The sequence below is a fragment of the Etheostoma cragini genome, chromosome 20 (assembly GCF_013103735.1).
Source record: "Etheostoma cragini isolate CJK2018 chromosome 20, CSU_Ecrag_1.0, whole genome shotgun sequence".
Lineage (NCBI taxonomy): Eukaryota > Metazoa > Chordata > Actinopteri > Perciformes > Percidae > Etheostoma > Etheostoma cragini.
Genome location: NC_048426.1, coordinates 18,402,273 through 18,428,222, shown reverse-complemented (window position 1 = coordinate 18,428,222; position 25,950 = coordinate 18,402,273). Strand labels below are relative to the sequence as shown.

At 39.7% G+C, this 25,950-nt stretch overlaps 3 protein-coding genes across 8 annotated transcripts in view; 1 reads left to right on the top strand and 2 right to left on the bottom strand.

Moving 5' to 3' along the window:
- The window catches only part of fndc5a (fibronectin type III domain containing 5a), a 31,221-nt gene extending 23,734 nt beyond the window's left edge, over positions 1-7,487 (top strand). Inside the window, exons 4-7 of one of the 3 annotated variants that reach the window (XR_004654786.1) lie at positions 4,630-4,719; positions 4,864-4,997; positions 5,464-6,046; positions 6,238-7,487. Coding sequence is in view for 1 of the 3 variants with exons in the window: in XM_034857802.1 (XP_034713693.1) it covers positions 4,630-4,719; positions 4,864-4,997; positions 5,464-5,523 (284 nt within the window). In the remaining 2 variants the exon portion in view is untranslated. Of the gene's footprint in view, positions 1-4,629; positions 4,720-4,863; positions 5,065-5,463 lie in introns of all 3 variants that reach the window. The other 2 variants (XR_004654787.1, XM_034857802.1) reach the window with 2 other exon arrangements.
- Positions 7,488-10,666: 3,179 nt separating this feature from the next.
- Positions 10,667-16,148, bottom strand: LOC117935568. Its single transcript, XM_034857796.1, has 6 exons — positions 15,919-16,148; positions 13,690-14,822; positions 13,432-13,586; positions 11,248-11,348; positions 11,043-11,142; positions 10,667-10,913 (listed from the first exon to the last, which is right to left on the bottom strand). The coding sequence occupies exons 2-6, from the start codon at positions 14,818-14,820 to the stop codon at positions 10,784-10,786; spliced, it is 1,617 nt and encodes a 538-aa protein (XP_034713687.1). The 5' UTR covers positions 14,821-14,822; positions 15,919-16,148; the 3' UTR covers positions 10,667-10,783.
- Positions 16,149-24,638: 8,490 nt separating this feature from the next.
- Positions 24,639-25,950, bottom strand: part of ldlrap1b (low density lipoprotein receptor adaptor protein 1b) — a 32,289-nt gene continuing 30,977 nt past the window's right edge. For all 4 annotated transcript variants that reach the window (XM_034857800.1, XM_034857797.1, XM_034857801.1 and 1 more), the window contains one exon: positions 24,639-25,465. In XM_034857800.1, coding sequence (XP_034713691.1) covers positions 25,419-25,465 — 47 coding nt within the window. In that variant the 3' untranslated portion in view covers positions 24,639-25,418. The remainder of the gene's footprint in view (positions 25,466-25,950) is intronic.

Below are 25,950 nucleotides of genomic sequence, written 5' to 3'. Positions count from 1 at the left end.
AGAAATTAAGTGTTAACGAGCAGTTGGACAGGTGTACCTAATAAAGTGGCCGGTGAGTATATATATATATATATATATTTATATATATGTATATATATATATATATATATATATATATATATGATTGGGCGCCCGGATATACACACGAACATGGAAATTAAGGGTAGTGTTGATTCTCAGCTGATTGCCACAGTAATGCCATGTGACACTGTGTGACATCATCGTCAATGTGACACTCGCTGGATCCTTTCATCTGCAACAACGTCTGCACTTTGTCAGTTGTAAGGCACTAGTGTACGTATTGTACGCCGTAGTTATGCAGGCTGCCATTTATTAAACTGTGAATACAAAAAAAATGAATACAAAAAATGTCTGTTTAAAAATGGCTGATTTGGGCAAAATGTCTTATGTCCCGCAAGTGATGATTCTCTCTGATCAGTGGTCTGCAGTGTTTTAACTCCCCCTTCTAGTACCAGCTCAGCTTGCTTGGAACATCAACCAAGGTCGTACCAAAAAAGTACTATCCACAACTTTTGGTAACGGAAAAGCAAAAAAGAGCGAGTCGAGTAGAGTAGAGCCGGGCCATGCAGTGGAGATGCAGCATTAGTATGCTCTTGTCTGAAGTTGTGCACTTAAAACTCAAAAGTAATGTGAACTTTAAAGCTGTTTATTCATAAAACCTTGTTGAGCAAATGGTCAGCGTGCATCAGAGATGTTGCAGCTGACCAGTTAGCCCCAGAGAAGCCGGCTGGCAACAGTGTCAGGCGCCCCGGGATGTTGTGCTTTGATTAGTTAATACTGGGCAACAGAGGCCAATCGATCAGCAGAATTGCTTGTTGCTAAAAGCTACTGGAGCATGGGGTTCCTGCCACACAGGCCCCTTCAAATGTCACCCGCTGCATCTAATGAAAGGATAGGAGCGCTCTCTACGCTACGCTGAACTTCAGATCAAGCCTCTGACTTCAACAACACTCATAACACAAGAGGTTACTACAGTGTGTTGCTTTGTTCGATAGAAACCTTCAGGCATCGACTGCTGCAAGAAATGAGATAACACTGCCTTATCTCTTTGATATTTCTTCTGATGGTCATACTTTTAAATATGATGGAATTTAATTGAAGCGGGGAAAAAATTGATCCTGAGTGCCGCAATTAACTTGTTCCCATTGCTTTGTCTCTCCATCGCGCTAGTACGAAAGATCACCAGTGGCCTAGATGAAACCTTAACTGCTCTCTTCATGTTCGGCCTCTCTGTGATCTTCTGACTCCATCGGGTGCTCACAGAATCAGTCCCATTAGTGATCACTCAAAATACATCTCTATAGCTGCACCTGCAAGTGTCTGGCTGTGGGATGCCTGCTCGTTTATGGAGTCAGTCTTTTGAAAATCATCACTTAATTTAGTGCTGCCTTAAACCGCCGTGTGCTTCAAATCCCTGCCAATTACTTTGCTACACAATTTAAGACATAATGGCGACGCCAGGAGACGCTGACAAGTGGCGGTATTCCTTATGGATGTAAAGAGTCTAGATTGAGATCAGAATGGGTAAAAGCCCTTGATTCACAGAACATTCAGTGAATGAGACGGCTGTGAAACGGGGACACCGACCCTGAAATGTAGTGTTTGAGGAAGTTTCAGATCCCTAGAATGTAGACCTTGAACAGCAACGGTCTAAAAATAAAAGAGTAAGTCAATGAAACCCTAGCTGGAGACAATGACTGAACAGCATAGTACATGTGCACTGAGAACTCAGAAAGCAAAGACAGAAAGAGGAATGTTATCCTCTCAGCAACAGCAGAATAGGATGATTGAAATCCATATCGATGGAGGTAAGGTGCCCTACCGGGGTGCCGCCAGAAAACGGCGAGAATTGGGAAACCAAAAAAAAGTGAAATTTTCATTCTCTCTGCATTGGCTCGTAATTATAAAGAAGAAGCAAATGCAGTAACTCAAAAATGGTTGAAAGTTAAAGAACCGATCACATTATGCCAACAAGCAAGTTGTTAAGAGTAGCCCCTACAACACTGAACACACAATCAAAGTTAAAGAAGCGTGCTGTTTGCAGATATCCAAGACACACAGTACTTATGGTTGTGTGATCAGATATTTAGCAGGTGCAGTGACAAAGTTTATGATCCCATTAACACATATGACTGTGAAGTAGTTTGTGAGCCTGTCTATAAAACAATTAACTGCATTAATAGCATAATATTTAAGTTTGCAGAGATAGTAATGTCCCAGTGTGCAGACTGGGACATTGGAGGAGGACTGAATCTTCTATTTCCTCCCCTATCATTCAAAAATATACACACGGCCACACACTTCTAGTGGGTCATAAGTGATGATTGAGAGGGATTGTTATTGAATTGGTCTATACATTGTCTTTTTACAATAACACTTCATATTATACCTTTCATGGAAATAATTGTTTTACAATGGCCACCAGTGTGTATATAAGAAGTGGAATTAGCAATTGTCAAATGTATGACAAGGTATTCTGTGTTTCTAAAAAAATATCATATAGGCCCTCTTAGCTGGTAAGTCTCAGGGGAATGCTGAAGTAAAATCAAAATGTGAGGTGAGATAAAGTTCAATCATGCAATCAGCTAACCCCCACCCCCCCACCCCACCCACACACACACACACAATGTGGTACAGTCCCTTAATTGCTCTATGAGTAAGAAATAGATTTGATATCTGAATGTAATATCCGCAGTGTCAAAAAATCTGAAGTCATTCCCATTCCAAAGCTCGTCTCTGATCACAGCACCCTGATCTGTCAACCGTTTCACCTCAGAGGAGATGGTTGATGCAAAGTTGTTGCACAGGACGTGTGCTCGCTCTGTGATGGAGCAACCTTGCAATTCGTGTTACACAGTTTGCCTCCAAGCTCGGGTGATTGAAGTGTCATCAGACTCAGTGTAAATCCTGATCGTATAGGAAACTATTTTGCTATGTTGAATAATGTTGCAGTTCAAAGCCAATTAGCTCTTCGTCTTCCAAACAACACCTCGACACTTTAAACACTACCAGATCACTGCGGAGCAGCCCACACGGGCTAGCTGCGATGGAGGAGAAACGGTACGACAGCCCACTCTGTGGGGTTGTTATCCCCTTTAGGTCAAGGCCACCTGACACAGACGACGCCAATTATGTTATAATGTTGGCAATATCAGGAGACAATTTGATTTATAAAAAGTTGCCGTTAACCACCTTTTATGGCAATATCTCCAGGTCATACAGTGCCGACTTACTTTTGTTTTATTAGAAGAGAAAAGCGCCGTTTCCCCGTGGGCTTCCATGCGATCGTGGGCCTTTAAAGAAGTTTCTTCATCCAGCCTGGAACTACAGTGTCTTTGCACAACAAATCCACAAGGATGAATGCATTCATCCCGTTACGTAATCTCCTATAACGTCATATCTCCGCATCGCTTTAACAAGCGTCGTTCTTAGCCTGAAGGCTAACATCCGGAGGGCTGTTTGATCTTCCAGGTGCATTGTTATCCGGCCAGAACTTCACTGTCTTTTTAAAAACTTCCCACAATAACTCCAGAACGATATATCTACAACTGAACGATTATTATTTAGTCATCTTTATCTGACAGTAAAGGTTAGAGTTCCTGAATTGACTAGGCTAAGAGTGGGTCACCAATCCCAGGCTGTCTTTCTGATAATCTTCTTCTTCTTTGGCGTTTTACGGCAGCAGCAATCTCAAAGACTTACTGCAACCTACGGCTGCAACATATTCTTTATCCCAAACTCGAAACAAATGAGCTGAAATAATGATATAACAGCTTACATGTGATAAATAATGCATAGATTCATTTGCGCATTTACATAGTATTGTAAGGCCCAGGGGATATTGAGTATGGATGAATAGGTTTGCTTGGGTTTACATATTTTATGTGACTTTTATTTGTAGACTAATTGAATTGACACAAACTGCAGTTATGAATTAGTCCGTCCTCGTACTATATGATTTATTGACAGGGAAATGAGTCAGGAGAAAGGGCAGCTCCCTCAACAATACATAACCCTCATCTGATACAAGCAGCAGGGCTGTGTGTGTGTGTGTGTGTGTGTGTGTGTGTGTGTGTGTGTTTGTGTGTGATTAGCCTCCTGATGTCTCACAGCAAATACATTGGTGATGGCACAACTAACATTTCAGTTTTTTTCAGATTTATTTCAGGGGTTTTTTTGTGTTAGTTACAGTGTTTATTTCTGTTTCCCCTGATTGCCAAGACATGGGAGAACAGTTTTCAAAAGCTTAAGTCCAAGCCATTATTGTTCTCTGTGTGATTATAATACATTTCTGTGATATTAAATTTCTGTTTAGTTTTTTCTTTTGTCTTCATAGTCATGTAACAATTCCTACATTAATGTGACGTCCATGCAGCGTACATATCCTTACAGCCCAGGTTGTCCTGAAAAAGAACTGATGTCCATAACTTGTGCACAACAGGGTAAAGGTCAACAAGCATCATAACATAAGGAAACCAGGAAAACCTTTCATTTCATGTTTCATGTTTCATTCATGTTTCATTTATCATACATAATTGTACATTTTAGTCAATCACAACCCACATTCACTGATGGTCAGTTAAATGTGTTGCCCCTTGACTCCTTCAGACGAAGTGACGATGGAAGAAGTGGGCCAGTCCACCCAGCTGAGGGCGGGGGAGCTCATCATCATCGTGGTGGTACTTATCATGTGGGCAGGTGAGGCCAAAACTGTTCATTAAAGCAGGATCACACAGCTTCACACACAACTTGTCAAAACAACAGAAAACGTATAAAAGCAGGAGCATTCAGTTGGGTTTAACCGGCCAGCTGATCATGAAGACACTCTGCCTCTCCTCCCAGGTGTGATCGCTCTCTTCTGTCGCCAGTACGACATCATCAAAGACAACGAGCCCAACAACAACAAGGACAAAGCCAAAAACTCCTCCGAGTGCAGCACTCCTGAACATCCGACAGGGGGGCTGTTGCGCAGTAAGGTATAACCCACCCCCCTCCTCCTCCCCACCCCCCTCCGGGTGCCTCCCCCACAGCGGCGCCGGGCAGGTGAATGGTCCCTGGCCACTTCTAGACTTTTTCCACTGACATGCACAATCATAGTATCATCCGAAACTCAGCTTCAGCTTCAAGCTGAACACTGCTTTAACATGCCCCCATTGTGTGCATGACTTTGCAACCTTCAAATAAAAAAAATAAAAAAAACACTAGTCATGGCTTCTAATAAGTTCATTTTTTTTGACAAACGCACAGAGCCCTATACCATATCCATTTCCTGCCCTCAAACCACTGCAGAACACAAGGCAAAATAAATTGTTATCCTTTAACTCGCTTGCTTTAGGACATGAGCACAGAGGCATCCTCATGCTCATTGAAGACGCTTATTGTATGATTCCTGTGGGTCCTTCAGCCTTCTCATACCTGTCATCTTCCTCTTTTCTCCCTCAGTTCCCCAAGAACAACAACAACAACAATAGAATGCCATCTGTCAACATCATTGAGGTGTGACTGCCAGAACATCTTCTCTTTATCTAAAAGACTTTGTGTTCTCACAAGCAAGAAGGCCCCTTGTATAGGCCCATCTGCTCGTCAGGATGAGGCTACAACTGTGGGCCCCCTCGGCAGCGCTCGCTCTCCTTTGGCACGGGGCCTGCCTCTGGGGGTCAGGCACGACCTGGCCGGAGCAGGTCTGAGGGCAGAGTCCGCAGCAGAGTGACTGCGGCGAGAGTTCAGAGGCTGCTCCGTGCTCAATAACTACTGTACCATGGGGCTGCAGAGATTAGGGCCAAATGGCTCCGGTGGTGGAGAAAAACCAACCCCAGGGACCAAAAAAGATGAACTTTTCATTTTCTCTCTCTGTCACCTGTTTCTTCTCACCGTCTTTCAGTGCACTATAAACAACCACAAACCTGGACATTTCCAATTACTGGGTGGCTCTGAGATGCATCCACTTTGTCGAAATCGTCTCCTGTACTTTAATCTTCCACACCTTATTTTCTTCATAATGTTTTATACACTCTCTGAATTGAAGGTAGACACTGTAGATCATTCATGTGTATTGCAGTTTTACTTATTTTACTTTTAAAAAGCTGCCACCAGAGAAGTCCTGTTATCCTTTTTTTTTTTTAGATCCTCCCTCAGGCAAGGAAACTCCTGTGGGAAATGTTTACATTTTGGCTTCTCATTCCTCTCTTCTGTCCCCCTCCCCCCCGCCCCCCTCAGGGAATCCAGACTCCACCTGGCAAATTTAGGAGCCATTTCTTAGATGTACTGTGATGACGCCATTGCAGCTTTAGAGGGATGACTCGGCTCACCACTGGAACTGAATCACCCAATTTGTCAGAAAAAGCAAAAGTAATTCACTAATATTGAACGGCATCTCTGATCACATGTATACAGTGAAGTATGTAACCAGGCCAGCCGTGGTATCCTTTATGATCACATTTGTGTTTGTCGTCTAATTTCTTTTATGCTTCTATTATAGATTTCTGAAATGTTACTTTCCACAACCAGGATGAGCCCTTTAGTATTCCCTTGTGTCTTTCTATTTGAGGGTGATGAGTTTCAAAGCATTATGGAGCACATTCATCTAATTAAGGGACTGGACTCTATGGATGTCTATGGAGAAGTGGTTTCTACGGAGACACTGAAGAGATCCCTTATATCAGCAATAAGCACGGAAGCAAGGACTCAAACTCTGTAGCCTGTTCGTCCAAAACTTGACCTCCCGGCATGCAACGTTCAGACAGACAAACAAACTGCAAATATTGAGGGAATTAATCCCTCTCCTGAACTTTCAGAGACAAGTCTTTCAGCGCTGTTGTAAAAATTTATGTTTCTGATTAAGAGATGGAAAAAAAAACTTTTTATGGGCCCAACATTCTTCATGTTGACTTCTTTATGACATCCTGGACAGATGTCACCAAGACAGAAGGGCTTCTATCAAGACTTTTTCACAAATCAGAGTGAACATTTGCGTTGAGACTCCATGTTGAGGAGACTGAGAATAGCGATAAGTGATCAACTGTTGCCATACGGCACTGTGCATTGTATACTGTACAAGGGAACTTGTCTGAAGAAAGCAAATAGTGTGTTAGGGCTGATTCAAACTCAGTAGTTCTGCCTTAAAAATAATTGTATCTTATGATTTATCTAATAAGATGGAAAAGCCCTGTATCTCACATTTGAGCCATATTCATTAGCTTTCACGTAATATGTAACTGTGTGTGTGTGCAACGCAAAAGGAAACATTACAGATGACGTGTAAACCGAGCTGAGGAAAGATTTAAAATCTGGTTGACAGTGAATGTGTAAATACATTTTAGATTTTATTCTGGTTTGGTGGCATCAGCTTAGAGAGCCTTGAAATATGACTAATGTGGAAAATGTATAGAATCCTAATGTAATAGGATACTGCTACTGGTGATTTATTTTGTTAATACACTAATGTTGTTAAAGTCTTTTTCATAGCACTCCTCTACTGGTATGTATTTCTATTACATCATGTCATTGCGCTGTTTATGTGGAATAAGAAAAAAAAACTCTTTTTGATGAGGAACATGATGAAAAGCGCCAAATACTTTAAATAATCATCCAAACATAAATAGTTGAGAGCCTTTTAGCACCTGGAAATCCATCTCACACACACAACAGAACACAACACCCATAGCCTCGAGTGTGGTGGTAGTGAGAGACAGAAAAGATGGTTAAGAAAGAGCAAGGAAGGATGAGGTTGAGTGGAGTGGGTAGAATGGTTACTAATGCAATGGCAGGCTTTTATCACTCCTTGGCTCCCTCTCCTTCCACTAAGCTCAAGATTGCGCTCCTCAAATGAGCTCTGATTCCCGTCAGATGCAAGAGCAGGTTTCGAGTACAGTCACTAAGTGGGGAAAGAGAAAAGGAATGCGTCCCGTCAAAGTGATTAAGACAGATGTTAAGCTGTTAGCAAGACAAACTTGGTCAAACCTACAAAAGACGTTCTGCTGCATTACCTGGTTATCAGCACTTCACTGAAAATTCTGCAGCTGAAGGTTGAATCTATTTTTCCCCAGGAACCATGCACCCGTAGGTGCTGGCTCTCCAATCGATAGGCATCCAGTAGCAGGGCCATGCCTTAGGTCTGCCAAAAACATATTTCTAAACCACATTCCCTGTGGGCATTTTTTTTTTATTTCCTCTTCTGTTGCTGGAATCTGGAATAATTTTTCCTTATCCAAATCGAGGGTCTATGGTAGAACGGTGTCTTATGCTGTATTGGCAAAATTGTGATATTGGGCTATATAAATAAAATTGACTTGACAACTAAATAAAAAAGTAAATACTAAAAACGGAGTTTTATAGTACACTGCTCTATGTTGCCAGTGTAAATACTGTATTCCTTGATTGATATAAATGCAGAGCTATGGTTGTTGTCCAACTTCACTGTTAAAAAATAGTGTGACATTTCGGGAAATATGTTCTGCACCTTCTTATCCATAATCCAGCAGCCTCGGCTCGATGGTCAACAGCTGTGGAATATAATTTGACAACTACAGAGGTCTCGGACATGTTGGGTGAATTCGAAGGGAGACATCTGGGTCTCTAATTAGAGTCCACACATTTCACACCTGGTGGTGTTAAGTGCAGTTTGCTCGGTCAGTCATAAATGGACCTTTACTGTCCCAACTTATATGAAACAAACTGGATACAGCCACCATTTGTTTCTGGTTAAAACAGGTTTAACAATGCACCGGTCAACCACAGATCCTTAATCGCTTACATCTTATGGTGATGACTGTAAGAACTCCAACATTCCACTTGAGCCCCGGGGTGGCAAACCACTCTCCTAGCAACACACTGAGCATTTTTTTCAGTGATGTGTTCTCATGCTACTGTGTGTATGACACAATGTCTGGAAAACACATTATGCTTGGTAGCAGTAAAGGACTACATTGCATCTTACACACACGTATTTTGTATTAAACTACAAACATGACTGGAATGCATCATTGTGATATTACAGGGAAGTTGGACTATGTCATTATAAGTTCTTTAAATATAGTAATGACATCCACAAAGAAGCATGGTTTAGAAAATGCACTGCTTTATTAGTGCTATCATGTTTACATTCTTTGAATAATGTGTACAGGAGTCATTGCTTAACGAGGGCTAGCATGGTTTAACTATTATGCACAAGGTTACACAACTTCAGTTATGAAGAACATGGTGTATGCTTCAATAAAAGGAAAAATATCTAATGTTTTCAACCAAAGACTGTCTGATCTTAATTGTGAACTGTGACATTAAGAAGTAACATTTAAACCTAAAAATGAGACTGTCATAACATTTCTGTACAAAAAAAAGAAGTCACGTTACTCAATTTCTTTCTAAAGAAAACTTTAACAGAACCAAGGAAGCGAAGCTCTGGCTTCAACTGTCAGTTTTCTCCATCAAATAAAAGCACATAAAGCAATCATCTTACGGTTACTGGATAGGAATGGAGAAGGACATTAATCCTTATGAAAAATTCACAGAACAATATGATTTCAGGCAACATTTACTGTCGAGTCAGCAGCTTGTGTAAGAAAACGTGCCTGAATTTGTAATGACTTTGAAATCAAAGACTTAAATAGCAAAACGCAACAAATCACTTGGATCTTAGCCAAGTCCCGAATTAGATTAGGTGCATCTGGTAAACATTTACCAATACAAGAGCAATTGTTGGGTCAAATAAAGGAAGTGGGATTTGCAGCTGTCTTTTTGTTTTGAGCAGTGCAGTGTTTTGACAAAACCCAACACAGCCAGAGAACTGTAAGGCATGTCAGATAACAGAAACAGTTTCTTCACTGCTGAGATTCTGCTCAAGACTCTAGAGGGGCAAAACATAGTTGGAAAAGGTGTAGAGGTGCGCTGCGGCTCTTTTGAAGCACACATGCCCTGCAGTCTGCACAGCACGTGTCAAAATACCTTTACTGACACATACCTCTGCCTTCTGGATGGCTCGCCAGGGACGGGCTGCCCCACTATCTGTACAGACAGGAGTACTTTAACAGCTTGCATTATTTAATGAATGGGAGCCATGCTGATTAGTTCCCTGTATTTGGGCTCAACCGGGTCACGGCTGTCAGCCTGTACACAGCACTTGGATGGTGTAAAGTTGACTCTCTATTAAAGCAGACAAATATACAGCGTTTTTCAAACTCTAATCAAACACTAGGCTTGACAGGTTGTACAAGGGTGGACAATATAACAGTATACTTAATATAATGTTAACCAATATGCCTGCCAAATTTGTTGCATAACTAAATAAGCATTTTCAGAAACAGATGTGAGGCTTTCATGGGTCCAAGAGGAAGAACTCAACAGGAACAGATATGAAATGTGGCAATACAGGCCTGGACTGTCCTAATCCTATCCAGAGTAAACATGAATAGAGAATACCTTTGAAGTCGGCACAACAGCAAATACAACAAACAGCAGAACTACAAAACGTACACATTAAAACAGGCAGAGTATCAAATACAGTGAAAAAAGGTGACACATTTACGATGCTTGCTCATTTGCATAATTTCTATTAAATTAAAAAAAACTTAAAACATGCATTAAATTTCCTATAAGGGGACATGCATAGTCAAACAAAAATACAGCGCAGCACTTTAACTAACAATAATAAACACCACATATTTAACAAGGAAAGAAGAACAGTACGAACATGAATATGAAGTGCCGTGGTACATGGTAAAACATTCGATTTAGCACGTTGAAGTTGAAGGTTGCAACAACTCCTAATTCAGAAGAGCTGGCTCCTTTCAAATATTTTTGGGACCTTGGCAAAGCGCTTGTGTGTTTTATCATTCCTGGCATGCCATTCATGGAGGGTAATTTTAGGCATTTGGTTTCCAAACCGTCTTTGGTAGTTCCTAAAGAAGAAAAAGAAAAAAGAAAAAAGCCACAGATCTGTATTTTATGTTGGCTGAACAAGTCTGCTAAAAGACTCTTAAATCCACACCTCTTCATAAATATGAAGAAAGCCAGTGAGAACGACGTACCTGCATGTGAGATCTGAGGGATGTTGCCATTGTCGACCATCTGTGCCTGATGCCTGGTCGGCCACATGAGTCATCAGGGTCAGCAGCTCAGTCATGACATCTTCAGGAAACACAAGTATGCTTTTATGTAGCCACACTTAAAAATGAACACGACAGGTGGTGTATTGTGGTTGTCTGGTGTTTCTGGTAGTGCTCAGGGTCATACCTGGATTGGCGCCTCGATGCTCTTTCATATGTCTGGTTACGGAATGGACATAGAGCCGTTTCTCACGCTCCCAGTCCACCTCCCTGTCAAAGATCACCGGCCTGAAAAAGACAGAATCTCTATACAAAAATACTTGATATAATATGTCATTATTTTGGACCCGAATATTCGACCATGTATTATTGGTATTTGAATAATCAGGGTCCCGGCCCCTCTTTAATACTGTAAAAAAAAAAAGGAACCTTAAAAAAATATGAATACCTTTGATGAAACACCCATAACAGCACAGAATTTGCCTTTCAGCTCTTCAGTAAGAGTAGCCCACAGCAAACAGCTCCACAAACTTCCAGCTTCATTCGATTAGGCTAGCTGTGTTGGACATATCCAACAAATAATTACTTTTATTCCAAATTTCAATAGCCTTCAACAGTAAATAACCCGTAATGTTATTGAATACATAAATGTATAACTGTAAAACAGGTTACCCCAATTTCAACACAACTGACATCAGTCTCACTGGTTTTATATAAAATGATCTGCAGACCTCATCTTTATGTTAACCATAGCTTGCATTAGCCAAGCTACTTAAAACTGCTGCTCAGCTGGTCAGATGTCACAGGGATGAACAATACTGTGCTTTCACTTCAACTGTCCTCCTCCATTTCCTGCCATCACTAAAATGCATTTATACTCAGAGCAGGAAATTGTCGCTTACACAGTTAATCACTTTTGTGTTGATTTTGTAAGAAGAGCGTAATCAAAGTGATGCTGTCTAACACTCAGCTCTCAGCTTGTAATAACTGAGCAGCAGGCTTCTGTTCAAGATGCTAGTAAAGCATAAGTCTGAGCCTCAGATAGTTTAACCACCAAACAAAAACTGTGGAAGTTTCATAACTTTCTGATTCAGAGTTCTACAAAACAACTGTCTCAGTTTTACAGTTTGTGCATCCCTTTCAAGTGGTAACCAAAACACCTGTAACTCAATCTTATTAAAATGTTAAAGTCTCCACATAGTGGGACAACAGGATACTACAACAGATCTACACAATGGGCCCCAGTTAAATAATTACAGGTAATTAACCAATAATCAGATAAACATTGACATCCTTAACAATGACACAGTAGAGCTATCTTCCTCTAAAATACAAGTTAAAAATTGTATTCCTTTCTTTTTTAGTATTCAAATTACATCTGAATGGGTTATCAGACCAAAAATTAACAAGAATTAACTAGCTGTAAGGTTGGGTGATGTAAAAATTTTCCAACCAGCCACCATCAGCCCAGCACCCGGCAATTGCCATTTGTCCGCGTGTGTGTGTGTGTGTGTGTGTGTGTGTGTGTGTGTGTGTACATGTGCTAAGTGTATATGTGCGTGCATTTATATTATTATATGTGCATTTCCCAATTTCCTCATTCGCATTATAGTCTAGTCAATGTGTAAGGGTCACAGCACCTCCGCTCTTTGTGTTTGCTCCGATCTAAGAGCGACACGGAGGCCCTTTATGGGAGTTGTGGAGCTGCTGTGTGGGTCTGGCATAGGCAGTGTGGAGGTAGTGCTGGGGCCGAGGCTGGAACCAACAGATAATTGTCAGAACTAGGTGATGGCTGGCGTTTGCTGGAGAGCCTTCACAGCAGTTAAAGGTTTCTTACTTTTTTTGCATGACACTCCGTTGGCCCTACACACAACGTTCCCAGTTTAATTGCTTTTTTGCATTAGAAGCAGTAGGCTTCAAATGAGCTGTTAGGAACTGGCTTTAACCAAGCCCTATTTTTTTTTTTCCTTCTTTTTTGCTATCGCTAACCTTGCATTTCCCCATAGCATAGAATACAATCGATTTTATGTCTGTGGAACAACCCAAAACAGACTTGCGCCAATAAAACAAAAGCTGATTAACTGCAATACAACTTGCATGTTTGTCTCATTTGTAGTTGTAACGGGCGGGATTTGCCACCACATTTATAAAAAATAAACATACCATTAGTAATTTCAGAATTCAGTAGTTTATATATATATTTTTTTTTTGTTACAATGGAAAAAAAAAATCTATATTTGACTTCTGTCATCCCTATGGCACAGACGGGTAAAAATAAAGTATTTTTAAGGACGAACACAGTTGCCCTTCCACATTGTGTTTTCTATGGTCCTACAGCTCTCCCTAGAGGTGGCAGAGGCTACTACAGTACCTTTGACTCCTGGCACTGACACATTTGGCAGACGTGGAACCTCGGTTCTCATCTTGGCTCAGCTTGGTGGGGTTACCAGTTTGCTCTGGCAGAGAAGTTGCTGCTGTTTTACTGCTGGAGGTGTGCTGACCAAGAGCTACCACAACCGATTTCACCTTGAAAACACAAGTGGCAGAATATTGTACAAAACGAGCAAGTGACATATAAACAAACACGACCGCATGTGTATAGTACCACATCATTGGAAACTCTGCTTACCTGAACTTGGAGTGGTAATGTGGTCTCATAAGAAGTGTCCAGAGTGGTTTCCGCTCCAACAGGTGTGGCTTGAACCATGGATGATTCAAATATGGGGGAACCAATATGCCATGCCTCATCAACATCACCTTCTAAAGCCTCTACAGGACAGTTATCAGACTTCAACATTGGCCCATTTAGAATAGGACACAAATCCCTAACTGTGAAAGAACCTTTCTCTCCCGACTGCGCAGCTTGTTTAGGACAACCTGGTTTAGATGAACATTCAGAATAGTCCCCCTTCTTGGATATAACACGCAGGTACCCCTTTTCTGGAGTCTCAACCTCACCTAACCTTAGCAGGGAGCTTGAGGTACCTCGATGCACCTGACAGTGTACTGACTGAGAGGGGTTCTTTCCCATTTTAAGGTCCTTTATGTAGGACATGGAAAAATATCCCTTATCCTCTTTTACATCATTTACATTTAGTTGCATTTCTTTCTTAAGCTCCTCTTTTCCTTCCCCCACTTGTCCATCTCCTCTATCCAACTCTTGTCCATTTGCCACAGTTAAGACTGGCTTATTTTGAGAAAATCCTACAGCAGTGCACAAGGGATTGAGGCACAAGATGGCCTCAACATCACAGTCAAAGGCAGCCGCAAGATCTTTCTCACGCTTCAAACTGTGTGCTGCAGTCCCCTTACTACCCCCTGGGTGTGTTGAGGAACAGCATTCAACTTGCTCGGAGCCTAGCTGAGAATTCACATTTTCTTTTATTTCACTCTTAATAGCTTGTGTCTTGTCTAACAATGCAGACATAGAGATGGCAAAGGCCGACACTGAGTCCTGTGTTGCAGGGGAGCTGCTGTAGTCCATGAAACACCCGAGGTCTGGGGACACATCCTTTGGGCTAAAGGCACTCTTTGCTGGAGTCTGATAACTGTCATCCTCCAATTTTCTTTTTTCGGCTCTATTGTTTACCAATTCAATTTTTAAATTAATAAATGGTTTTGAGAGCTTTGTCTGGTGATCAAGATTGTCCTTTTCCTCACAAGTGATCATTCTTGAATATATGGACAGAGGTGTGAAATGTTTGGCTGGATTAAGCCTATTGAAAATTGGGTTTGTTGTTGAATGCTTTTTTTCATCCATGTCTGTTGAAAACAGAATAAAACACATACATTAGATCATCAGTTTACTACCTCCAGAACATCATTGGAAAACAGCAACAAAACATGTTTTAATAGTCAATGATTGGAGATAAAATAAAAGTGATGTAAATATTAAATTATCTTCATCATTTTTTTTAAGTCTTCTTAGAAAAAGCAACGTAGAAGTGCATGACGGACCCAAACCCTAAACACAATTAAATCGGAAATGAATCGACACACACTTGCTATAGCCTAGCGTTAGCTAGCTAGCTAAGTTAACTGGTGGGTTTATCTTCACAAACTCATATTGGCATTAAGTCACAGGGTTCCATTTTAAAGATAAACAAAGAACACATTATTTCAAAATACCACATTTGACAGGGTTGTTTAAAGAAAACAAATATTAACACGATTTTTCTCTATTTAACGTTATAAGTTTACTTGGCGTTAGCTAGCTAGCTAAATGACGGGCTCTGCAAAAATATATCTAGCGTTAGCTAGGGTTTTAAAATGGGCCATTAAGTTACTTAGTTACAGAACAACGTAGGTTAAACAGTGTGCATTTTTCTCCAATAACGTTGCATTTAGGTTCACCCTGTAATTTTCTTAAACAAAGCTAAACTTCTTGTCAATTCATGGTCAGCTTAATGATTTCCCTCAATGTAGCATTGACTGGGATTTAGCTAACGTTAGCGTTAGCTAAGGTCAATAGCTTGTAAAAAAAAAAAATAATAATGTTGAACGCCAACGTTAGTAAAGTAGGCAATTTGCACACGTCGCCTTAACTTACCATTACCTATAAAATGGCTAAAGTTTCCATAGTTCAACTAATCAAATGTAATTAACATTAAAAGTGGTTTCCAATGTAACATTAGTTAGCTAGCTGTTATAAGTACTCCGCGGGCATTTTGCTACGCTAGCATTATAGCATTGTTTTTTTTCAAATGTTGGCTAATGTTAGCTAATTTCGTTTACGTTACTAATAATTTGGCGTACCAAAGGCAGCTACACTGTAAACGGAGAAGCAAGGAAAGCTGATGTCAGTACGGAATTCTGAACTGATCCTCTACTTTAATGTGATAACAGAAAACGAACTTACCTCTTATCGATCATCAACCAACTAAAAACCGACTACCTGTCACTTATCTCGGCCACGCGCAAAAGTGGTTAATATAAGAACGTGCACACGGGGATTACATTGAATGGGGGCGCTGTTCAAGTTCAGGCTTGTATCCAGCTCAAAGTGTGGGGCATTGTTGTCATGTAATGTTGTTAGTTTGGCTCTTAATTAGCGACTTTTGAACTGACAAAACTCTAAGTCTGAAATTCTGGAACAGACTGCAACAGACATTTCGGACAGCAGAGAAAAGCACTGGTGTCCCTCACAGTCAAACATAAGACCGATGTCTCCAGACATAACTTCACAGGAAACGTCCTAACCTATTTCAGCTTCTCTCCCTGGTGGACCCTACAGAACACTGTTCGCCAAACCAACCAGGCGAGAACAGTTTGATCCTAAAAATCTAACGTTTTATGACACATTATACGATTGGCTAATCTGTCATGTGCTGCCTTTCGGAGATTTTTTCATCTTTTCTTGGCTTCTTTATGCACATTAATACAAATCAAGCAATAAGCTGTCCTGAAGTCAAACTTTTTACAGGTCTCACTCGCATGAGAGTGATTGAGATAATAATGATACCTTCGTGGGTGTGAGATACATTAGGTGATTAGAAGACAGGGGGAGATGAGAGACTCAGATCCGGTTGTAGAAATGTAAGCTATGTCCCATTCAGGGGCTGCAGAGTTCAAAGGCTGTGGCCTCTGAAAGCTGCAGCTCCTAAATTGGGACATTGCTCTATTTTCAGATTAATCTTCTCTTAAAACTTGTGAATATGGGTTTCAAGGTATCAGGGTCAAGATTCAAAAGCATTTAGTCATCACGTGTGTATGTTCTCCTTTTTTAAACTTTCTCAAAAGGGAAAAAGCTTTGCTTCCAGGAAACCGGACGACTCCTTCAAACTTTCTTTTTATCTTTATTACACAAACATATTAACACATAAACACACATACACAAACACACACACACACCAGTCACATGACTTGTGAGTAACAATCACCTCATGTTAGACTTCTACTTCCCTGAAGTCTGAACCCTAAAAATAGTGTAAATCACAAAATGTTACTGTACAACGTGAACAACAACAAAGGGTCACGTGACATTGCAACAGATTCCCAACACCAAGGGTAACTATCTCTTATTCTAACAAAAGATCCAGTCTTCCCACAGGCTATTACTTTTAAGTTAAGCTAAATGCCATCACCTTTTTTACAGGAACTGTCCAAATATGGTCAGATCATGTACAGTAAGCTTCCTGGGGGAAACCAACGGGGGTTTTGTTACTATCCTAGCTACAAGAAAAGTGGCTTCTTTTTACTGTTTTTTTCACAACTGCTTACAAACAAAATCTTTACATGTCACACACATTTTAAAGCCTCTCACTCAAAGAGCAAAACTCCACACCCAATCTCTAAAACCGAAAGCTATTTCTCAGCCTTTCCCAATTTTAATAAAACACTAACAGCACATGTTATTGTAACACGTAACAGCAGACCGGTTTCTCATTGGCTGCACCGCTCACACCACCGTCCACTTCCGTTTATGTTGTTCATAGACAGATATCCATTGACAATAACATGACTAGGAAGTCGTCTCACCACTTCCTTCATAAACTTGAGGTCATGACCCCAGTGAATCACAAATGGAGTAGTGTTTTTTTTATTAAATTATGTTTAGTTTCCACAGAGAAAGAAGTCAGACAACTGTTTGCTGAAAAGCATACATTTGTTGATTATTTCCCCAAACTTTATTGATGAATACTTCTAACGTTTTACATGTAGCCAATAAAAGTTAACTCCATGACAATATTAGTTATATTTTCTAGTTTATAAAAGGCTTTTTGCCCTCTTGTTAGTACAGTGTTCACTATCTTAACATGTAAAATACAATTTACAGAGCTGACACGGTTGTGACTTTTAAATCTTCAGAGAGGCAGAGAGAGGAAGTAGGGTAGTCGGAGTAGTAGTGTCAGGTTACAGTACAGTGTGTGGACCTTTAATGGCTGGGGAAATTCGTCTTTCCTGTGTGACACATGTAAGGAGCTCTCAACATAAACAACCCTGCAAGTGTGATTTCATCTTCCTGTCACAAGTTACCTACCACGCCACAGGAGACCACACCACCTCACCCACTTTTCACTGGCTGGGCCAAATCACCAGATATTAAGACACACCCTTTTGCTGAACAAACCATAATAATACATTTGGACAAAAAACAAAAACTCTCATTTTTAAAATGAAACCCTTTTTAATGCAGAAAATGTGACATGAATTGATAAGTGAAAAAAAAAAAAATGTCATAAGGCAGAAAGAGTAACCAGAGGGACTCATGAATCAATGACTGGACCACCTAACAATCCACTCCAATTATATCTCCACTATGTCTCGCTCCACAAAACAACTGTATTGGACAGAATTACATTGCACACGTTATTGCCTCCAAACCTTGTAGTGTTTTTATTATGACATACATTTTTTTTATACACTATATATATAATTCTTATTATTTTATATTAATAATAATTATAATAATATAAATACATTTTGGCATATAAATACTATGTTGGCATATGTACTGTATATCTGCATATAGATATCAGGTATTATTTGATATTTTATTCTTATTTACTTACTGTGGTTTCTATTTAGCGTATTATCTAACAGTATGGACATATGTAGTTAAATATTTCGATAATATCTTATGAATGATAAGGATTCAGATGGACAATAAGTGTGTCCTGTAATGCTACAGGACATTGGAAAGGCACTCCCTGGTGCTGCATTACGAGTCTCCTAGCTTCCACAGCTTTGGGTCACGTTTACACCACTATGGGGCTTCTCACTGGACCTGGGGGGGGTTACTATATTGTTATTGGAGTGGGCCTTGGTCCACAAGTGCACTTGCGGTCGGTCTGTCTGTCTGTCTGTCTGTCTGTCGGTCTGTCGGTCTGTCGGTCTGTCGGTCTGTCGGTCTGCTTCCACAACCTCAAAACTATTTATATGTGCACCATTACATTATAGGCAACTACTGGCTGTGCAATTATTATCAAGTGTGACACTGTTAAAATACTATTAAGCTGAGATACTGATTTATCAAATGTAACAGAGGTTTCATCTCACTATACATGAGACTGAAGAAAGGCCATAACTGGACAAAATTAGCGAGATGTGTAGAGACAACTGTGGTGGATTTGGTCTTAAATGTGGTCGGAAACAATGACACATGAGTTGAGCTTACACGATACTGTCCATACACAACACCTGTCACACTAACGGTCCTCGCTTGAGGTCAAAGTGATACCAACACTAGGTGTATAGTTTCTCAAATCACATACATGTACATATGATTGTCCTGAACTGATTTTTTTGCAAAGTGTACAGCCTTAGATAATACATAAAAGTAAAATTAATATACTATAGATATAGATAAGAAAAGTGTTTCCTTAAAACTTTAACTTGCACCAGTGGCCTGTTGACATGATGGTATTGGTGGATGTTGGTTGGAGAAAAATATTCAAAAATGGATTAGCTGTTAGCTGTAATTGATGTTTTCGCTAATAACTCAATCAGTAACATGATTTAAACTGTGATATGAATATATAACACCAATCAGAAAAATGGATTTAACAAGGAAATCTAGTGTATTGTCTCAAACTGGGAATATATGGTTGACCCAAAGACAAACAAACCACTAGGATTTTTTTGCCAAATGTAAAGAGTAGTGCAGCAGAATTAAAGGGATAAAGTAGTAATGAAGGCACACTGCTACTAAGAGAATGTAGGGAAACACTGTGAAAAGCCCTGATTTAGTTCTCAGCATGATTATGTCATTATACAGATGTAGAGTAAGGCTTGCTACATTATTTTTACTAAGAAGCTACTCTAAATGGCAGTCTATATTTAGAAACATTTATCTAATCATTTCATTAACTGAAGAAAGGTGAAAGGACGAAAATCTCTCCACTTCCCCTAATTCCCCGTCTCCACATCGGCTTCTTTTGGCTTGAAGTTCGGCATCATCACAGACTTGTAAATGTGTCTGATTCGCATTCCCTACCAATAAAAATAGAGCGTTATTTAAAACTGCCCATATAAAAGAATACATGTTATTTTACAAACCAATATGATTGGGAAATACCTCAAAACATTTATTCTTGAATTTGCAGCACACCACACAAAAGAGTAGCACCAGGAAGATGGATGCACCAACCAGAAGTCCGATCCAGATGTGGGGAAACTCTGTCAGGGAAAAGAGTTGTAAAAAAAGTTTACCTGAAAAGTTAAATTATTTACTCAAATAACATAATCATTAAAATTAAAAAAGAAAATAGGCATTTTCTTTTAGCTTACTGCAATCCATGCATATTTAGAATGTAAATCAACAAAGAAATTGGCATTGTTCATTTTGTAAACATGCAGCTACTGTATATTCATTAATACATCCATAGATTTATGCTGCAGTGTATTGTCAAATTAATAAATGAGTTGTTCAGACTGGGTGTTATGATAGTTTGTTGTGATAAGCGAAACAGATGTATACAAAAGGTCAGCCAACCAGTCCTGCGTGAGGCCTTGTTAGGCATTCTTTGATTATGGAAAAAGCCAATTTAGCTTTTTATATGATAACTACCTGCTGTCTATTAGTTATGAATAAAAAATGCTTTCAAACAAAGGTCTGTGCTCTGTGATTTCACACATTCAAGCACATCCATTTTGCAGCGTTTAGCTGTCACTCAAACAGGAAGCAGTGCAGACATATGACTTAACCTTACATTAAAAAAATGTTTCACGCTTAGACAGCAAAACTCGCAGTGAGACACACTGCTGCTAGGATGTCACTCATATCTGATACTGTACACAGATTAACTCATATTATTTATGGCATTTACTTCTTCTTTACCTTTGTCTTTCTGGGCATTCAGAGTGCAGTTGACTATTAAAAAAAGAAGACATCAGAACACTGAATAAATAAAATACACATTTGAAAGAAAACACTCCTAATGACAATCACAGATCCAACGGGATGAAACAATCTGACAAAAGGTCAAAGGTGGGACAAAATGTTTACAACTACAATGGAAAAAGATTCAAGAGTTTAGGCTAGGACAGGAAATGATACTCACTCGCACAGTGAGCCGTGTAACTCCCCAACCTATGGAGAAGAAATAAATGGGCAATACAGTGAGATTATTATGGACAGAAAGACAACATTTTCAAATGAATCCTATCTGAACTCTATGTTTTTAGTACTTCTGATGTCAAAGTTACCGTGGCGTATCCATAGTGGCATTATCTGACTCCCAAGGGAAATTTTTAACAACTCTTCAATCTCCTAGCTACACAATATTATTTGGACTAAAACAGTACTCTACATACGGTAATTTAAAAGATCTTGTTCTAGTTTTTTTCTCTCGCATTTCTTCGATTTTTTGTATACAAGAGCTCATACTGTGAGTTGGCCAGTGTGAGGTAATGCTTTTTCACATGGTCAAAGTGCAGTACCTCCGAGATGCAGCTTCTGATGAAGATGACAGTGTCAAAGCATTTTGCGGTGACGATATTATTGATGGTGTTTGTCACAACTAGCTTAGGATCCTTCTGCTTGTGATTTGCAATCACATTGTTCTAAAGTAAACACAGACAAGAAGGAAGGGGGGGAGGGATAATGTATTTTTTAGCTGGATAATGCCAAGAGAGATATGAGAAACACAGAGAATGTCAGAAAACACTAAGCTGAACTATTCTGGCTTGTCTAACTTACTGCTATCCACATGTACTCACAGTCATTTGGCTTGACATCTGTGACACGAGACACTTCTGAGACTGTGTACAATGTATTTCCTGCCTCCTGAGTGACAGTGCAGTTAATGTCCTGTCCAATGCAAAGTTGTACAACGGCACCTGTGGACAAAAAGACAAATACATCCCATGAAGCAAGATCTGGTTGCAATGCTCTAAGCCTGTAAATAAGTCTGTAAATAACTTTAAAACTGGCAATGGTGACATGCACAGAGTGTAGACTTTTCCTGCTCCTCTGGTTTTGGGAAAGAAGATGTAAGTTACATTACTAACCCCTTTGTACAAGCCTACCCCGGATCTTTGTATTTTTTTTTTCATGGCTTTTTATTAATCGGAAACATACATGGGAGTATATATTACACATACAGGATGCTTCAGTAGGCTAAACAGTAGTAATCTGCGCATTTTCTTTGTCGAATCTTGTAGCCCCACCCACTTAATAATCTGAAACTTGTTCTTGCCATTTTACTTTCTCAGGTGAACTAGCCTGTGATCAGGCTCACGTTATTTGTCCATCGAGGCTAGTGAGCGGTCAATGCTAATGGCCAAACAATGCTAAAACAATATCGCTATATGACACCATTCCTTCTAAAACAATAAGCCATATATCACTTGTTATTGTTTACAATTTTATAGCTGAGCAGTTTTCACGAGTGACGCTAAGTCATATGTGACGCAAATTTCCACACAATTTAGAAACATAAAGTATATTTGCTCTTTGCTGTGCGGGTTATAGGTTTTGAGTTTAATCATTCATTTAAAACAATACATTAGGTTTACTCACCTAAAAATAAGAAGCAACACTCGATCTGCATTTTGCCAGCAGCCTGGCTTACCCCTCCAGCCTTATGATGAATGACTGCTGCGTCAAGTTACATTATTAGAACATTATTAGAACAGCACAAATCTGACTTTCAAAATAAAACGCTATCAGATGGGCCACAACGTTAAGTTTTTTTGTATCCTATAAATTGGGTATAAACCTAACTTTAGTATAGGCATTAGATTAGCCTAATCAGGCTACTTCTAGATTATAAGGCCTACATGTGGCCTATATTTTATATCTGTCCAATAACGTTTAGGCCTATAGATTAAGAAATTAGGTTTAAGAGAGCTTCAGATTGTGTTTTGTAAGGGTTTGGAAGAAGTTGAGATGTATGTTCACCATGCAGAGACTCTATTCGAGTTAAAGCCACTAAAGCTAACCCCTATTTCAATTAAATACAGATCAGCTTTAGTGACTATGTTTGACAATTAAAGAAATTTCCTGATTCACTTATTAGGCCTTTATATACCTGCTGTATGTCAAGCATAAACAAAAAGGCAATGTGGGCATAGGCCTACGTGTAACTAACTTCCTTCTGCGTTTCATTGCATCAGTCCCAATCCATTGCTAATATTGAGAATTCTATGCTTTTATTTTTGAAAATAAACCGGAAACTAGTTTAAGCCAATCTATTCACTTGTTTTGTGGTCTGTTGGCCGGCCCTACAGGAAAAGGCTTATGCAAAGCTTTATAACGCTGAATGAAAAACTATGTAATGATGAAACCACGTGACTATTGTGTTTGCACATGCTTTTTAACCCGACGGTGGTGTAGTGAGTCATTTCGACCTGAAGAAAGTGCGCGATATTGTAACACTTGGTTTAGAACATCCAACTTAACAAGTTTTGCTGGAGGTTCGCGTAAGGTTCTCACCGAAGGTTCTCCCACGGTGGCGATGGGACGTTGTCTGAACGTTCGCCGAACGTTTCCTAAAAGAAATAGACACTGTTCCGGGAACGTTCGGCGAACAGTCTAGGAACTAGTTAGTAGGCTAGGTTCGCAGAACGTTGGAGCTATACAAACTATTAATAATAATAATAATAATATATGATCATCCATGTCTGTGAGAGAGAGAGAGAGAGAGAGAGAGAGAGAGAGAGAGAGAGAGAGAGAACCAAGGGCATGTAAATGGCTGGAGCAACAGATGGGGAAACAAAAAAAGTGGCAGCAAGTGTTAGATCACTAGGTGGGTGTAGCCCCACTGAAAACATCTGGAACAGCAGATGATGGGTCTCCTCTGAATGGCTAAATAATCTAAAATAAAGAAAATAACAATTTACAACATTTAATAAGCTCACAGAGCCATTACTTAAATGTTGTCGGTCCAACAAAAATGTCAGCGCCTTTGCAGAATGAAATCCACAAACTTTTTTTCTTTCTTCTTGGCAGAGTTTGGACTTTAGAACGCCAAAGGGTCTTTTTGTGCAGTGAAGGCTGTGTCCTCTTGGTCCCGTTTCCCATGGGGACAGAGACCTTTAGGAGTGGTTTTCTTGCATTCCAGTGTTACATACCTTGCTACTGCTGGATTCCCATCTGATGACATGGATGAAGGAATAGGAATAAACACCACACGTTCACAATTTTACTTTTATTGAAATTAATGAATTAAATTAAATTCATAAACAAATGCCAAAAAAATAACACTGGGACCTCCCCGGAAAAAGAAAATAGTAAACTAGCAAAGTCATTGCAACAACATGATTTCACATACAGTTGTAGAGTGCTGCTAAAACACATTCACCCCCTTGGACTTAAGGTTTTCTATATTTTTATTCTATGAATCCCGCTGACATGGTCAAAGGAAAGACTGTCATGTTAAAGAGACAACATAGCAACTTTTAAACTTGGTACTATTTGGAGTTTTGCAGTTTCCTTCAAGGTTGGAAAAAACCCAATGTCATTTACTGTTAAAACAATGAAAAGCGTGAATAGAGGCACTGCGTATAAGCCTGAAGAATGAGTTTGATATTAATATTTTTGATATTAAATTCCCTTACATTAAATGTGCTTTAAAAGGTGGATGAATGCCAAGTGCAAAAATAGATTTTGCATTACAAAAAAAATAAGATTGTCACTTTGTTCTCATCCATTTTCACACAAACACTCTTTGACCAAAACATACATACACACTTCTTTCTTCTTTTTTTAAAGCTTTTGCTGCCCAACGAAAGGCTGAATCCTTGAAGCACATATGGGTAGTAACTTTGTTTTACCCAACACTGAAACTGAGGCATTGGTGGCTTTCGCCACAGACTTTCCCTTCTTTTCCAGGTACATTTCTCCATCTCTAGTTAAATCAAATATGTGACAGCACCTTTTTTGACCTCACCGGTTCAAAGCTCAGCACACAATAGTTCTCATATCTCACTTCGCACATTTACAGTATATACTGTACATCCACACACACGCTTTCTTTAACGCAAAGTACACAAGCACATACCACAGAGACATTGCTAACAGTGTGTGGGTAAACAGACACACAAAAGGAAGTAATACACTGACTGTAACAAACAAATGACTGCATGTTTTTCATAGAAAAGGGATAAATTGGTTTGTATTGCTTTGGCCTGTTCAGTGAGCAGCCTGCTCATGCTGTCCTTCTCTGGTCAGCATCAAAGAGCCGCAGAACGTAACCACGGAGAGGACTTGGCAGCAGGGAGAAGGTGGGAAACTGCGCTGATGTCACAAATGTCTGTTTTGTCACTTCAGTTTCCAACCATGTTTCACCACCATTTCTTCTCATGTTTCCCAGAGGCTTCACTTTTAAAAAGTGTCTTTTTGCGGGGTGAAGTCTGTGTCCTCTTGGTCCCATCTGCCTGGGGACAGGCACTCTTCAGTGTTGAAGTCCTGAGGGTTTACCCCAATGTCCAGGACCTGGGGGTTAGTGCGAGACTCAGCGAGTCTGTAGGAACAGAGGAAAACGGACGTTAGTAACTGCTATGACAAAACCTGAGTAATGATTAAAATTGCTGTTAATAATAACGATAATTCATTACATCTAACTAACTTGTGAAGAATTGTAAGTACAGTGTGTAGTGTACATAATTGATGGCATAAATGTGACTAATAAACTGAGTGGCATTCCTATTTCAAAGTTTCTGCAGGTTTTACCAAGTCAAATTTAAGACATTTAAGAACATTTTAAATGAACTTTATTTATCACAACATTAACTAAGCGATAAATTCAGATTTCTTTCAAGCACAGTATAAATGATTAAGACGTCTTATGTCTGTGGTACAATCCAAAAAAAAGACTTGCGCCAATAACATGAAAGCTGATTGGCTGCGATTTAAGTTACATGTTGGTCTAATTTGTAGATGTAATACAGAGAAGTTTTATTTGGACTAGCGAGAGAAAGAACTACAACACCACGGAATAAAAGAAAA